The sequence below is a fragment of the Pteropus alecto genome, unplaced genomic scaffold, assembly GCF_000325575.1.
Source record: "Pteropus alecto unplaced genomic scaffold, ASM32557v1 scaffold53, whole genome shotgun sequence".
Taxonomy (NCBI): Eukaryota; Metazoa; Chordata; class Mammalia; order Chiroptera; family Pteropodidae; genus Pteropus; species Pteropus alecto.
In genome coordinates this window covers 1,058,244-1,070,556 of record NW_006434366.1, presented here as the reverse complement: position 1 = coordinate 1,070,556, position 12,313 = coordinate 1,058,244, and the positions used below count along the sequence as shown (strand labels likewise).

Here is a 12,313-nt window from a genome sequence, read left to right as displayed (position 1 = left end):
TTTAAGCTGTAACACATCACAGCAGAGGGGTCACTGCACCGAGGCTTGCAGGGAAGGTTGTTTAAACATCTGTTATTTAAATTCCCCTATGCCTTAGAGCTCAAATCCACATCCTCCTGGCACTCTTGGGTTCTGCCTTCTGTAGCCTGGAATTAGGAGTGGATTATCACCCTTCACCCACTGTAGTTCCCCTAGGGCTAGGGTTCTGTGCACCCTGGCTGTATTCCTTTGGGGTCAGACGTGGAGCTGGCTCCATAGAATGGGTGCACTCTGGCCAGGAGACTTCAGGGAAGCAGGGGTGAGGGCTCACGGGTCACCTGGATAGCTCCAGGGAGGAGGGTCAGGAGACAAAAACACAGAGCGAGCGCTGGGTGTGAGGCTGGGAGACCAAGAGCACATCCTTCCTCCTCGGAATCTCGGTTTCCCATCAGCGCCCACAGCCAGAGCACAATAGCCATTTGGGTCTTTTTAGACGTTTACCTGGGCTGCACTCCCATCTGGAATGCCCTCCCTCCACAGATCTGAAGTCTACCCATCTGCAGCCTCCGAGCTGAAGGGCTGGTGTCTGGGCCCCTGGACAGTAGGCCGGGATGAACCTCTGGGAAACAGGCCTGCTTTTCACTCCGGCCTCCGGTGGCTGGCTGCACTGGGAGCCCTCAGGCTCCTTCTGCTCCTAGACGTTTGGAGATGTCCAGAGTCTTCTCAGGGTGCAGAAGGAACAAGTAGGTAGACTGGAAGAGCACGGGGCCAGGGACTTGACAGAGCTGTCTGCCGAGCACACAACAGAGCCAAAAACACGTGTGCCCTGGAGAAGCAGGTCTGGGAGACCTGGCTGGTCACGAAGCTTCCAGTAGAATGGGGCATTCTTTGCCTCTCTGCTGATGCCTCTCCTGCCCACCACCCTTGAAGCCTCTCAGTTGGGTGCCAGCCTGATCCACAGGAAAGGAGATTCTCTCAGAGTGACCTGACTCCCCCCACCTCCTGAAGTCTGACTGTCTCTACAGGGCTGGGAGCTGTTCGCCTAAGCCTGCCTGACGGGGCCCAGGTGAAGTGTGGGAGGAGGCAATGCCCAGATCTGCCCTCACAGAGGAGACTCTGTCTGGCCTTCCCCTTGAACTGAGCTCTTTCTTGGTCTCTCGATCCCAGACAGCCCTCAGCCTGGGGAATGGGCTCAGCCTGGGGGAGGGGCTCTCTAGGTTGCCATGGAAACACGTTGGCCCTCCTCACTTTCCAGAATCAGAAATAGAATTGGATGCCCTTCTTCCTGGTGAAAGACTATTTAAAAACGCGGGGTGGGGAGGGGTACAGGGGCAATGGCCTTGCCTGATCCCTGGAGCTGGGCAGAAGGGCCCCAGCCTGGGGCCCTTGTTGCCCTGTTGCCCCTCCTCCCCTCAGGTGGATCAATGAAGCGGGTTGGCTGGCCAAGAATTCTGAGTACAAAAGACCTTCGGCCTCACCCCTCAAGGCTTGTAGCCGGCCCCTACTCAGCACCACTAGGCTCCTGGGGGGAGGGCAGTGGCTTAATGGCACCAACAAGGAAAACACCCCCTCCCAGGCTGAGGCCACCCACTAAGCGATAGGGAGGAGGAGCAAGTCTATGGGGGGACGCAGCTTGGGTGCGGCTGGGGTACTCAGAAGGGAGGCATGTTGGCCTCTTTTCAGCCGGATCCCACATGACCCTGGTACCATAGGTTCCTGAAGTGCGGGCCCAGAGTCTAGTGGCCTGGCATCAAATTCTGGCTTTCTTACTCACTAGCTGAGAACTCTGTGAATTCTCTTCTCTGTGCCTTGATTTCCTCATCCGTAAAATAAGGATGATAGTGCAGGCTCATTGAATTGCTGTGGGGCTGGGTTCCCAGTGCTCAGCACTACTGGCACAGAGGAAGGACCCAACCAATAACAGCCGCCCTTCCTCTTGCTATAAGGGCTGTTTGCTTCAGGCCAGGAGAGTCTTCTGGCTTCAGACTGCCTTCTTTGGCTTTCCTTCGTGGGTCACGCCATTCCGGTCAGTTGTTCACAAATACCCGGCCTTGAAAAGAGGATCGAGCCCACTTCTGCAGGAGCTGGGGGAAGGTTCAGTGGCTGGACAGTCAAGGGGTTTCTGGGGCCTCCCTCCATGCCCCCGCTGCCCTCCCTGGTGCATCTCATCTCAAGCGCTCCATAGAGGCTGCTAATACTGTTTCTACTGTGAGAAAAAGAAAATCCCCCAAAACCGATTTTCTCAGAGCCAGAGATTAATGAAGTATTCAGCAAGTATGTGTGTGTGCGCATGCACACAGGTGCAGGCCACAGACCCTTGGGCTCTGCCACCTTCCCAGGGCATGGTGTGTGGTGAGCAGCAGTGTCCAGAGACATCTGTCCCCATTCTTAACTGAAGGCAGAATCTGGGGAAGGGGGAGGGGGCCCTGGGGTCCTGAAACCTGGCTGAGTCAGGCTCTGCCCAGTGCTGAGTCGGGAAGGTGCAGACGCAGCACAGAGCTAGCCTTGGTCCCTGGTCACATCGCTTCACACCCCACGGCCAACTGTAAGCACTATTTTTAACCTTTGTGAAAACATGTGGCTTCAGAGGACAAGCCTACAGCTGCGTTCTCCACAAACCTGTTTCCTGGGTGGAAAGACTGAGGGCTAAAAGGACACAGCCCTAGAAGACAGAGGGAAGAGGCCGAGCTCACAGCTGGGGGAAGGGAGAAGGGCCTGCCCCGCCCCAGGTGGGAACCTCCAGTCCCAGGCCTTTGGCAGCGGGCAGTTCCCCAAACTGCTGCCCAGGCCGGCCCTCTGTGGTTGTGGGGCATGTCTGGTCCTGGGCTGATGGTCTAGGCAGGTCCCACTTCCCCGTGACCCTCTGTTTGCTCACTTAAGAAATAGAGGCTGGAACTGCCCACCTGGTCTAATAGCTAGGGCGCCCACTCTGTGTCCAGTCCTTTGTCCAACTTGTCTTCACTGTAGCTGAGCATGCCGCGTGTCCAGTCCTACACCCACCATGCCCCACTGGGGACCAGCCCTGTGCCCGCTGTGTGGACAACCCCGTAACCACTATGTCACTACTGTGTCCCATCTTGTAATTGCCACTTGGCTGGCACCATGTTTACTGTGGCCTAGTCCTACGCTCACTGATCTGTCCCGCTTCTGGCCAAGGTGAAGTTGACACGATGTAACAAGAGCTAGAACCTTCTGACTTGAGAATTCTGAGCTGAGGCCCCACCCCCACCCTTGCAGTCCCCATCTCCACCTCTGTGGGATACTGGTCTTAGGTTTCAAGGACATGTGGCTCTGGGGAGGGGGCTATGTGAGGCACAGGCAGAGAACCATCTGGAGCAGAAAGATTGCCAGGGAGCTGCTGTCCCTGGAGCGGGAGCCGAGGAACATGCGGGAGGGGAGCTTGGGCCTGGGCCTGGGCCTGGGCCCCTCACCCTCTTCTACCTCCCAGGACTGAGTGGTAAAGGGTCTTTGACTCCCGTGAAGGGCCTCGTGTCACATACCTGTAGCTGTGCCCCTCGGTCAGGGCTTAGTCTCAACTTGCCACATGGGAAATGCGGAGAAAGAGCCCAGTGTGGCACCTGAGATAGACCGGGAACCCAGGGGCCTCCTCATCTTTTCCCTGCCTACCTTCCTCCCTTGGCCTTACACTAGCCCCCTCCTCCCAAGGCACTGCCCTCACTCTACAGCTGGCCTGGGCAGAGAGGTCACATGGCTGGTAAGGGGAGAGGAGGCAGGCCTAGAACTGGCAGGCTCCCTGGGCCTTTCTATCTCCCAGGGTTCCCTAGGCAGGCCCCCATTTCTCAAGGGAGTGGGGCCCCTGGTTTCCCACACTCTGTCACCTCCCCAGGTCACTGGGGGCTGTGATGTGTGGAGTTGCCATGGCAACGAAGTGGGGGCAGGGCACCTAGAGCATGGAGTAGGACTATGGAAGTCACCAAGAAGGTGGGGGGCCCTGATCCATCGGGCCCCCAGGGCCACCCCTCAGCCAGCAGCCAGCAGCTGGGGGGTGGCCTCAGAGAGTCCCAGGGACCTTTGATAAACTCAGGGTCCAGATACTTCAGGCAGGGGTTGCCATTGTCCACTGAGGCCATGACTGATGGGGCTTGTGGCCCAGCCTCCCAGGCCCACATCCCTGAGCCCATTCACCAGCTACCCCAGGACCCTGCTGAGGTTAGCTCTCACTGTGGCTATGAGTGGGCCTCCCAGGATGCCCCAAGACTCTCCTCCACTAGCCTGTTTCCAAGCCCCACCACGGAAGCCCAAGTGCGTCTCGTCATGGATAATGAGACCCTGGCCCTACCCTTGTTCACGCGCGGTGACAGCACCAGGGACATGGTCCAGCACGGATGCCGCTCCTGGTTTCAGGTGCAGGTTGCGAGGGAGAGCAAGGCTCCCGCGAAAGTCCTGGTAGGCTGGGGCAAAGGTCCCTGCAAGCCTGACCAGAAAACTCCCTTGGGCATTAGGAAGAGCCAGTGGCTACCCGGCCTCGTTTCAGCAGAGGATGGCTCAGCTGTAGCCCAAGGTCCTTTTCTGGCTCCAGCCCAAGATCAGGGCCAGGGCAAATGCCTGTATCCAGCTCAGGCTCCTCCAACTCCACCTGAGACAAATACTCCAGCTCTGGATCCGATACCAATGCCAGCAGAGGTTGAACCTTACACCTGCAACCCCGACCACTTGACTGAAAGCACTGCCATCACCAAGAGCTTGTCCCATGATGACCTGCTCAAGACGTGTGGCAACCAATGCCAGGACGAAATGAATTTCTGTTCTCAGGAGGAGCCTCCCACCCCAGCAGCCACTGCGAAAGAGTCCCCAGACCATGCCCAGGAGCTTGAGGTTGCCAGAAAGCAGGTGGGACCCGAGCAGCCTGAAAACCCAGCAGAGAAACCCCTCATCCAAACCTCCAGGCCAGGCAACCCCACAGCAGTCTCAGGAACCCCGGGTACTCCCAAGTCCCTGAAGAGCAGCCATATCCACTGCTCTCAGCCAGTGCAGCAGCCCCTTAATGTTCGTGACAACACCTGCTCCAGTGTGCCACTCTCTGCTGACCAAGTAATCGGCCACACGCAGTGCCCAGTCCAGGCTCCTAGGGAAGCCATGCAGAGCGCCCCTTCTGGTGCCCCTACTTGCCAGCTCTGGGACACTCAGGAAGACCACGTGCTGGTGTTTGATATGGCCACGGGCAACACCAGGATGGGGCTGATGTGCCATGACCCCATGGGCTCACGGGCAGTTCTGGTGGGCCTCATGCCCAACCACCCATCCATCCATGCTTCTGAAAATATGCAGTCCATTCGGCCATTGGCAACACCCGTTTTCTCCCCTGACAGAAATCGCTCCAGCTTTTGGTCCACCTCAGCCATGCTGTCCAGCCCCGTGCCCTCTAGCCTCTCATCTGGCAGCTACCGAGAGGTGGCCTTGGTTCCCAAGGAGGCTAGGCTCAACCTGGAGTCACAAGTCACCCCTGGTACTGAGTCACCCATCAGGCGGGGGATGCTCACTAGGCCTGTTCCATTGGGGATGCCCCTCCAACTCGGTGAGAGGACAATAAGCCATGTCCATCATCCTGGCTGGTCCAAACCTGATGCTGAAAATGATGAATTTAGTCGCACCATCTGGATGCTGGATGCCTCTGGGATGCCGGACACTCCAACGGTCCAGGCCAAGCAACCACAGTGGATGAATGCAGAGCAGACTCATGAGCCTCTTCCTTCAGCCAAACCCCAGGAGGCACCCAGAGCCCTGCCCCAGGGGGGTATAGGCAGGCGCAACCAGAAAGAGGTCATTACTGCTCACCTTGACAACCCTCTGGCTGAAGGTGCTGGGCAGGCCCACCTTCATGGTTGGCCCCCACTAGCTGAGCAGCACCCCCTTGCTAGACAGCCCCCTCCAACTGGTCAGCCCCCCTCTTCTGAGCAGTGGCCCTTTCTCAGGCAGACCCACCTTTCTGGATACCTATGCCTAGCTGAGCAGCCCCCCTCTACCAAGCAGCCTCCCCTTCCTGGTCAGCCCCCTCTCCCTGGAGCCCCTCTTGCCAGGCAGCTTTCTTTCACTGGGCAGCCTCTCTTTCCCCAAGAACCCCCCATCTCCAAAGAGCCCATCCTTTCAAGAGGCCCCACCACCACCACCAGGAAGCCTGGCCAGGCCTCTGTCCCACGCCAGAAAGGTGAGCCCTTGCGTCCGCCCACCCATGTGGGGGTACTTCGGGGGTCCCTGGCTCCCAGAAAGACCTGCGTCTATGTGAGCAGTGAAAAGGTGGGCACCGGTGCTGCTACTAGCTCCAGCACACATCGGCTCTCATCCTGGCAACCTGGCAGCTCTCATAGGGCCCAAGAGGAGCAGCTCCCTCTGATCACATTCACCACGCCTGGCACTGGCTGCAAGGTCCTGCCCATGGCCATGGTGAGCACCGAGCCCCAGAGTTCTCAGTTCAAGCTGACAGCTAAAGACATTCCAGGCTCATCAATGGTCACACACCTTGACCTGGTTCGCGGGGCCTGCTATGAGCTGGTGCCCACCAAGGATGATCTGCCAGTACAGTCCCCAGTGCTCTGTCGCCACTCGCTGGGCCCCTACCAGAACATGACGGCTGTGGTGATTGACACAGGCACGGGCTTCACCAAGTGTGGACTGGCTGGAGAGGACCACGTCCTCAGCGTGGTGCCCTCACGTGTCCAGCTGCTGCAGCAGTCAGTCCAGGGCCAGCCCAGGTATGTGGTTCCCGAGAACCTAGAGGGCTCCTGCTCGGTGCTGAATCGAGGAGTAGTCTCTGACTGGGATGCACTGGAGGTGCTGTGGCAGCATCTGTTCTATTGCAGCCTGGGCATGCAGCCCGAGGAGCTGGCAGTGCTTGTGGCCGACTCACCCATCTCACCGCGTACCAACCGAGAAAAGGTGGCTGAAATACTCTTTGAGTGTTTCCACGTGCCAGCCATGCAGACAGTGCATCAGGCCCTGCTGGCACTCTATGCTTACGGGCGCACCACTGGGCTGGTGCTGGGCAGCGGCCATGGCACCTCCTATGTGGCACCCATCCTCACTGGGGATCTAGCCCCACTTGACACCTACCGGCTGGATGTGGCCGGTGCTGATCTCACCGAATACCTGGCTCAGCTCTTGCTGGCAGGAGGCCACTCACCGCCCAAGGCAAGCCTGGTCAACCAGATTAAAGAGGCCTGCTGCTACGTGACCAGGGATATGGCAACCGAGATGGCCCACGCTGAGACCCAGGCCCGGGTAGACTTTGTGCTTCCAGACAAGCAGGTCATCAAGCTAGGCTCTGAGCGCTTCCGCTGCCCTGAGGCCCTCTTCCAGCCCAATCTGCTAGGCCTCAACCAGCCAGGCCTCCCACAATTAGCCCTCCTAAGCATCAGCCGGCTGGAGGCCAAGCAGCAGGAGCAGCTGCTGGCCAACGTGGTGCTGGATGGTGGCAGCACCCTGGTGAGTGGCTTTCCTGAGCGTCTGAGACAGGAGCTGGGCCCCTGTGCCACTGTGCTGGCCTCTCCCCACCGTGCTGTTGCCGCTTGGCTTGGAGGCTCCATCATGGTGTCCCGGGATTCCTTCCAGAGCCTATGGCTCAGCCGCCGTGAGTACGAGGAGGAAGGCCCATGGGCCATCTACAAGTACCATCTGTGAGCACATAAAAGTTCTGGTTCTGCTTGCTTTGAGCTCTGTGGCATGTTTTAGGCCCAGGATGGTGTGGAAAGGGCAGGTATCCTGGCACGGGGTCAGGGATGGGGGCCTTGGCACTCCTAAGGCACACCCTGCCTCTGTACACTGGAACTCTATGGGTCCTGGCAATTCTATCCTTTCTAGAGAGCCCCAGAGCCCCTTGGCATTGGCTCTGGTCTAGCCTGACCTTTACTGCACCCCAAGGGCAAACACAGAGAGTGGCTGCTGTGGGTTTTGCCCCGTTGCCCTGGCGACAAGCGCAATTACCCTTGATTGCCAGCTGGTTGCCATGGCAATTTCAAACATAATGTAATAACCCACACAGCCTGGAGTGAGTCACGAGGGGGGGCAGCCCCCTCCCCTAGCTCCAGAGGAGAAGACTACTTGCCCTCCCCCATTTTGGGCCCTCTACGGGGGGCTGAGGCCAGCAACATAGATAACAGCCCAACAGTTTCAAAGATGGCTGGGGGCCTGGAGCATTGTTGCCCCCAAGAGGCAGCTCCTGTCAGAGTCTGGGCTTCTTGGGGGAACTGACCTGGTAATGTAGGTACCTCCTAAAGTCTGATTTTTGCCTGGAGAGCTCTGTGCTAGGTTGGCAGGGGCTTCTGTCCACCAGACAGAATAAGAAGGTATGGGAGTACTGGCCTACCCTGGGGCAGGAAATCAGGGTAGGAGGGCAGATAAGTCCTGGCTTCTGGGGGTGGAGGTACAACCTGAACTGGGAGATGAGGCTCTGGCCTGCCCTGTAGGCTCTGTGGATACGAAGCTTCGCACCTCGTCCTGCCCTCTAGGACCGTCTAGCTCTGGTGGGAGCCAGAACAGCCAACTCTGGGTTCCCTTCTCTCTTCAGCCTCTCAACCCAGGCAGCCCCCGCCCACATCGGGGTCAGGCTACAGGCCTCCTCAGGAGGCCCTCATAGAGGTCACCAGGCAATGCCAGTGCCAACTGACCCCGCTCTTATCCCAGACTCTGCCCTGTGCTACGGTCTCCCGCCATCCTCTAGCCAGGGGGTGGCTAGAAGCCAAGGCCCCAGATTGTCTGGCCCTGAGAGTCGGGATAGGAATGAAGCACTGTCGGCACAGTCCATGGTCTAGGAAAGCTGAAAGGATGGCTTTCAGCTGGTATTGCTACTTCTTGATCAGAGGGCAGCTGGAGATCGAAGCCAAGACGATGGAACCCTGCCCTGCCCGTGCTTCTCTGGCTGGGGGCTGAGGGACAAGCCATGAACCAGTTCCAATCCTAGGTTTTCATCTTTAGGTTACCCTCTCCACAAAGGGCAAAGACCTGGCTACACCTCCCCATCACACCGCACGCGCACACACACACACACGCACACACACACCTGGGAGTGAGGGGCTGCCTCAGTTGGAGAGACTAGAAACAGCCAATGACACAGGATAATCACAGCCCCTGTCTGCCCCTGGGCGTGACCCAGCCTCTTCCCATGTCCTGCCCTCCCATCCTGATTCAGTCTCCACAGTGCTGAGGCCTGTGCCAGGCAGGACGGGGACCAGTGTCTCCAGGGACCATTAGCTCCAGGGACTAGTTACAGCATCCATGTGCACGTGCGAGCAAGCACGCCTGGGTGCACACAGAATCCAGACACACGTGCCCCTGGGCACCACTGCACACACTGTACTGTCGCCTTTTCCTTCAGCATAAGAGCGCACACACAGAGACACACTCACACGTGTGCATGCACACCCTGCCACGTGTTCTCATCCACAGGCACATGGAGTGTGCACAGGACCAAGAAAAGGTGGAGCACTGCCAGCAGCAGGAAGGGCTCTAGCAAGTCACCTCTTCCCCTACCTCTAAATCCCCCATTCCAGCCTCTCCTCAGCTCAGTTTCTCCATGCCTGGGTATCCATGACCTTTGGGAAAGACAGAAAATGTGTGTGACATGTGTGAGGTCAGCAGGCCACGGCTCAGCTACACCATACAACTCAGAGAACCAGTGTTTCAAGGACGGTGGGAACTGAGTGCCGGGCCATTCATTCATTCTGCAGACATGAACTGAGTACACCGAGATGAGACACAGGCTCTGCGCTGCAGATGCTCAGCGTGCCAGGAGATTCCTACTCACTGGTGGAGCTGGTGCCAGGACTGAGACCACCCAGAGGTGGCACCAGCCTGACCTGGAACAGGTGACCCAAAGCCAGGGAAGGATGTAAAGGGCTCCTCAATACCCCCTCTGGAGGAAGGTATTGAGGGGCCTTGTTTGAACAGTCGTTTCCCAGGATAGCCTTCCAGCCCCAGCCCCAGCTTCCTCTCTTGGGCAGTCATTCCTGCCAGCGGGCTTGGGGAGTCATGCAGGAGAGACTCACTCAACATGGTGAAGAGTTTGGAGAGGACCCCACCCAGGATGGGGTCAGAAAGCTAACTAGGAAGGTTGGGCTGGCACTGAGAAGCTTAAGTCTGGCCTTCAGATACTGGCCTCAGGGCTTGTGAAGGGAAGCGGAGCAAGCAATGGGTCCATGCACCTGCCTGACAAGGGACAGAGAAATAGCCAAGGACCTCCTTTAGAGCTTCTGCCTGCCAGTTTGCAGCCTCCTCCAGTCAGAGGACAGGTGTGGTTATGGACCAGTTTTCCTGTATCCCCATATCCCAGCCCACGCCTCTGATGGTGGTGCTGCTCATGAAGTGTCTGAAGCTGATACAGCTGAGAAGAAAGCAGATTCCACACCATGCCATAGGTGACTTTTATAGCTTAGGAAATTTAGTGCTACAAAGGAGGGGCAGACTGGGCCAGACCCCCTGACTCGGACTTGGTGATGGAAAAGGTTTTGGCCTTGCGGGAGTGGAGGTTGGGCTGGAAAGGAGACTCTGCCACCATGATCTGGAGCCCTCACCGACCTCTTGCACACACCTCTTGCACACACAACATGCCCCCCCGGGTGTGTTTACTACTCCTGGCTAGGGGATGCTAGTCTGTGGTGCGGTTTACCCTAGCAACTGCTTACTTGGTTTTTCTAAGCGAGTTCCACCCTTTGGGTCATGTTTTGGGAGCTGGGCAGAGCACGGGTCCCCTAGGGGTTACTACCTGCCAAGAGACTCCTGTGCTGGTCTGGGACTCAGGCTTTCCTCACACTTCCCACTCCCCAGTCTCTACAATGGGAGTAAGAAGAAGGCCCTCCCGACTCCTGTTGCCCAGTCAGTCCCAGGGCCTAAGGGAGCCTTTGAGAGCCTGGCGGGGCCAGGCAGGTCAGCGCTCATCGACTCCACTACCACTCCCTTGTCCGCCTGCGTTGGGGTGGGATTCCAGCCTCCGGCTCCTCCAGGGACGGGGCGGAGCCAGTTGAGAGAAGCCCCGCCCCCAGCCCGCCCCCGGCCCGGGGTGCAAATCCGGTGCGGGCGAGCGGCGGGAGATGCTGGAGGTTCGTGAGCCAAAGCGGCTGCAGCTGGCGCCGCGTCTGACCCGCGTGCCCGGAGCAGATTCTCCCCGCCGCCCCCGGAGCCCTCGGTGCCCCCACTGAAGTCGCGATCGCTTCCTCCCTGTGATCGACCGGCGCTGCAGGTGCGGGGCGGGCTGGGCGGGGGGCGCCTCCCGAACGTACATCGTGGGGTCTTGAAGGATTGGGTCTCTGGCTCGAGGTTTGGGTCGCCGAATGTGCGGGGGCCCCGCGAGGGCTTGGGGCCCCGGAGAGGGCAGAGCACGCGGGCTCTGCAGATTCAGGGGGCGGCGTGCGGGGTTGGGCTAAAGTTCCCTGTCACCCCTGAAGGCTCGGGGGTCCCAGGGGAAGCCTCTGAGATTCAAGACCAGGCAAATCTCCTCTTCCTGTCCCCACCACCACCTTGCCCACCCCTTGCCCCCAGTCTTGCAAGGCTCCTAAATGTGAGCATCTTAACCCTCGGACATTCGTGGTGCTCCACTGGGGGTAGGGGCCGAGGGCTGAGGGGTAGCTTCTGACTCCCAGAGCCGCCTCCTGCCCCTCCCAACTGCCCCCGCCCCCCTCCCTCCCACAAAGCAGTCACTAATTTCCATGACAACGGAGAGTTCTTTATGGGCGACAACCTGGAGGGGGCTGGGCGGGGCTGCCGAGTGGGGGAGGGGGCTCCAACCCCTGCGGGCCAGTAGCCCCCAGCCAAGATCTAGCTTCCAAGCCGCAACGTGGGGCCCAGCCGGGGGTCCAGGGCACCGACTCAGCGCTGGGCGGTGGGGGCGGGGGACGCACATGTTTCTACTGGGAGGTGCGGGGCTTGGTGCTCACACGTGTGCCTCCCGCATGTGTGTTGCTGTGCCAGCGGGGGCGAGTCAGCAGCACTGGGGAAGGGGGTCAGGGCAGCACCGCGGTAGGAGGCAGGGCCCTTGGCTGGAAGGAGGTGGACAATGAGCAGTGAGATTCTGCATTTTCTAGCCTGTAATGTCTGGCAGAGACCCTAGCCTCTCCCAGCCCCCCACAGCTCTGCCAAACTGCTGTTGTCCGCACCCCCTAGGAGAGCCTGCTCCACCAGGTTCCCTCCTGGGAAACAGGGCCCTCTGTCCCTCACCAAAAGCTCAGTCTGCAACAGTCCGGCCCCTGTCCTGCCCTCCTCCTTCAAGGCCCAGGCTTTGAACCCCCCAAAGACCACCTGCGGAGCCTGGGAGACCTGGCGGGGGTTTGGGGGGGTGGGGAGCCTTGTTGATTCCTGTCAGCTTTAGCCATCTGCGGGGAGGTGGGCG

General features: G+C 59.0%; 2 protein-coding genes across 3 annotated transcripts in view; both read left to right on the top strand.

The window, feature by feature from the left end:
• Positions 1–3,903: 3,903 nt before the first annotated feature.
• LOC102891036 (Actin-like protein 7B) lies at positions 3,904–7,614 on the top strand. Its single transcript, XM_006909177.1, has one exon. The coding sequence runs from the start codon at positions 3,904–3,906 to the stop codon at positions 7,612–7,614; it is 3,711 nt and encodes a 1,236-aa protein (XP_006909239.1).
• Positions 7,615–10,999: 3,385 nt separating this feature from the next.
• Positions 11,000–12,313, top strand: part of CAMKV (CaM kinase like vesicle associated) — an 11,855-nt gene continuing 10,541 nt past the window's right edge. For both annotated transcript variants that reach the window (XM_015587173.2, XM_025044860.1), the window contains exon 1: positions 11,000–11,167. The gene's annotated coding sequence lies outside the window, so the exon portion shown is untranslated. The remainder of the gene's footprint in view (positions 11,168–12,313) is intronic.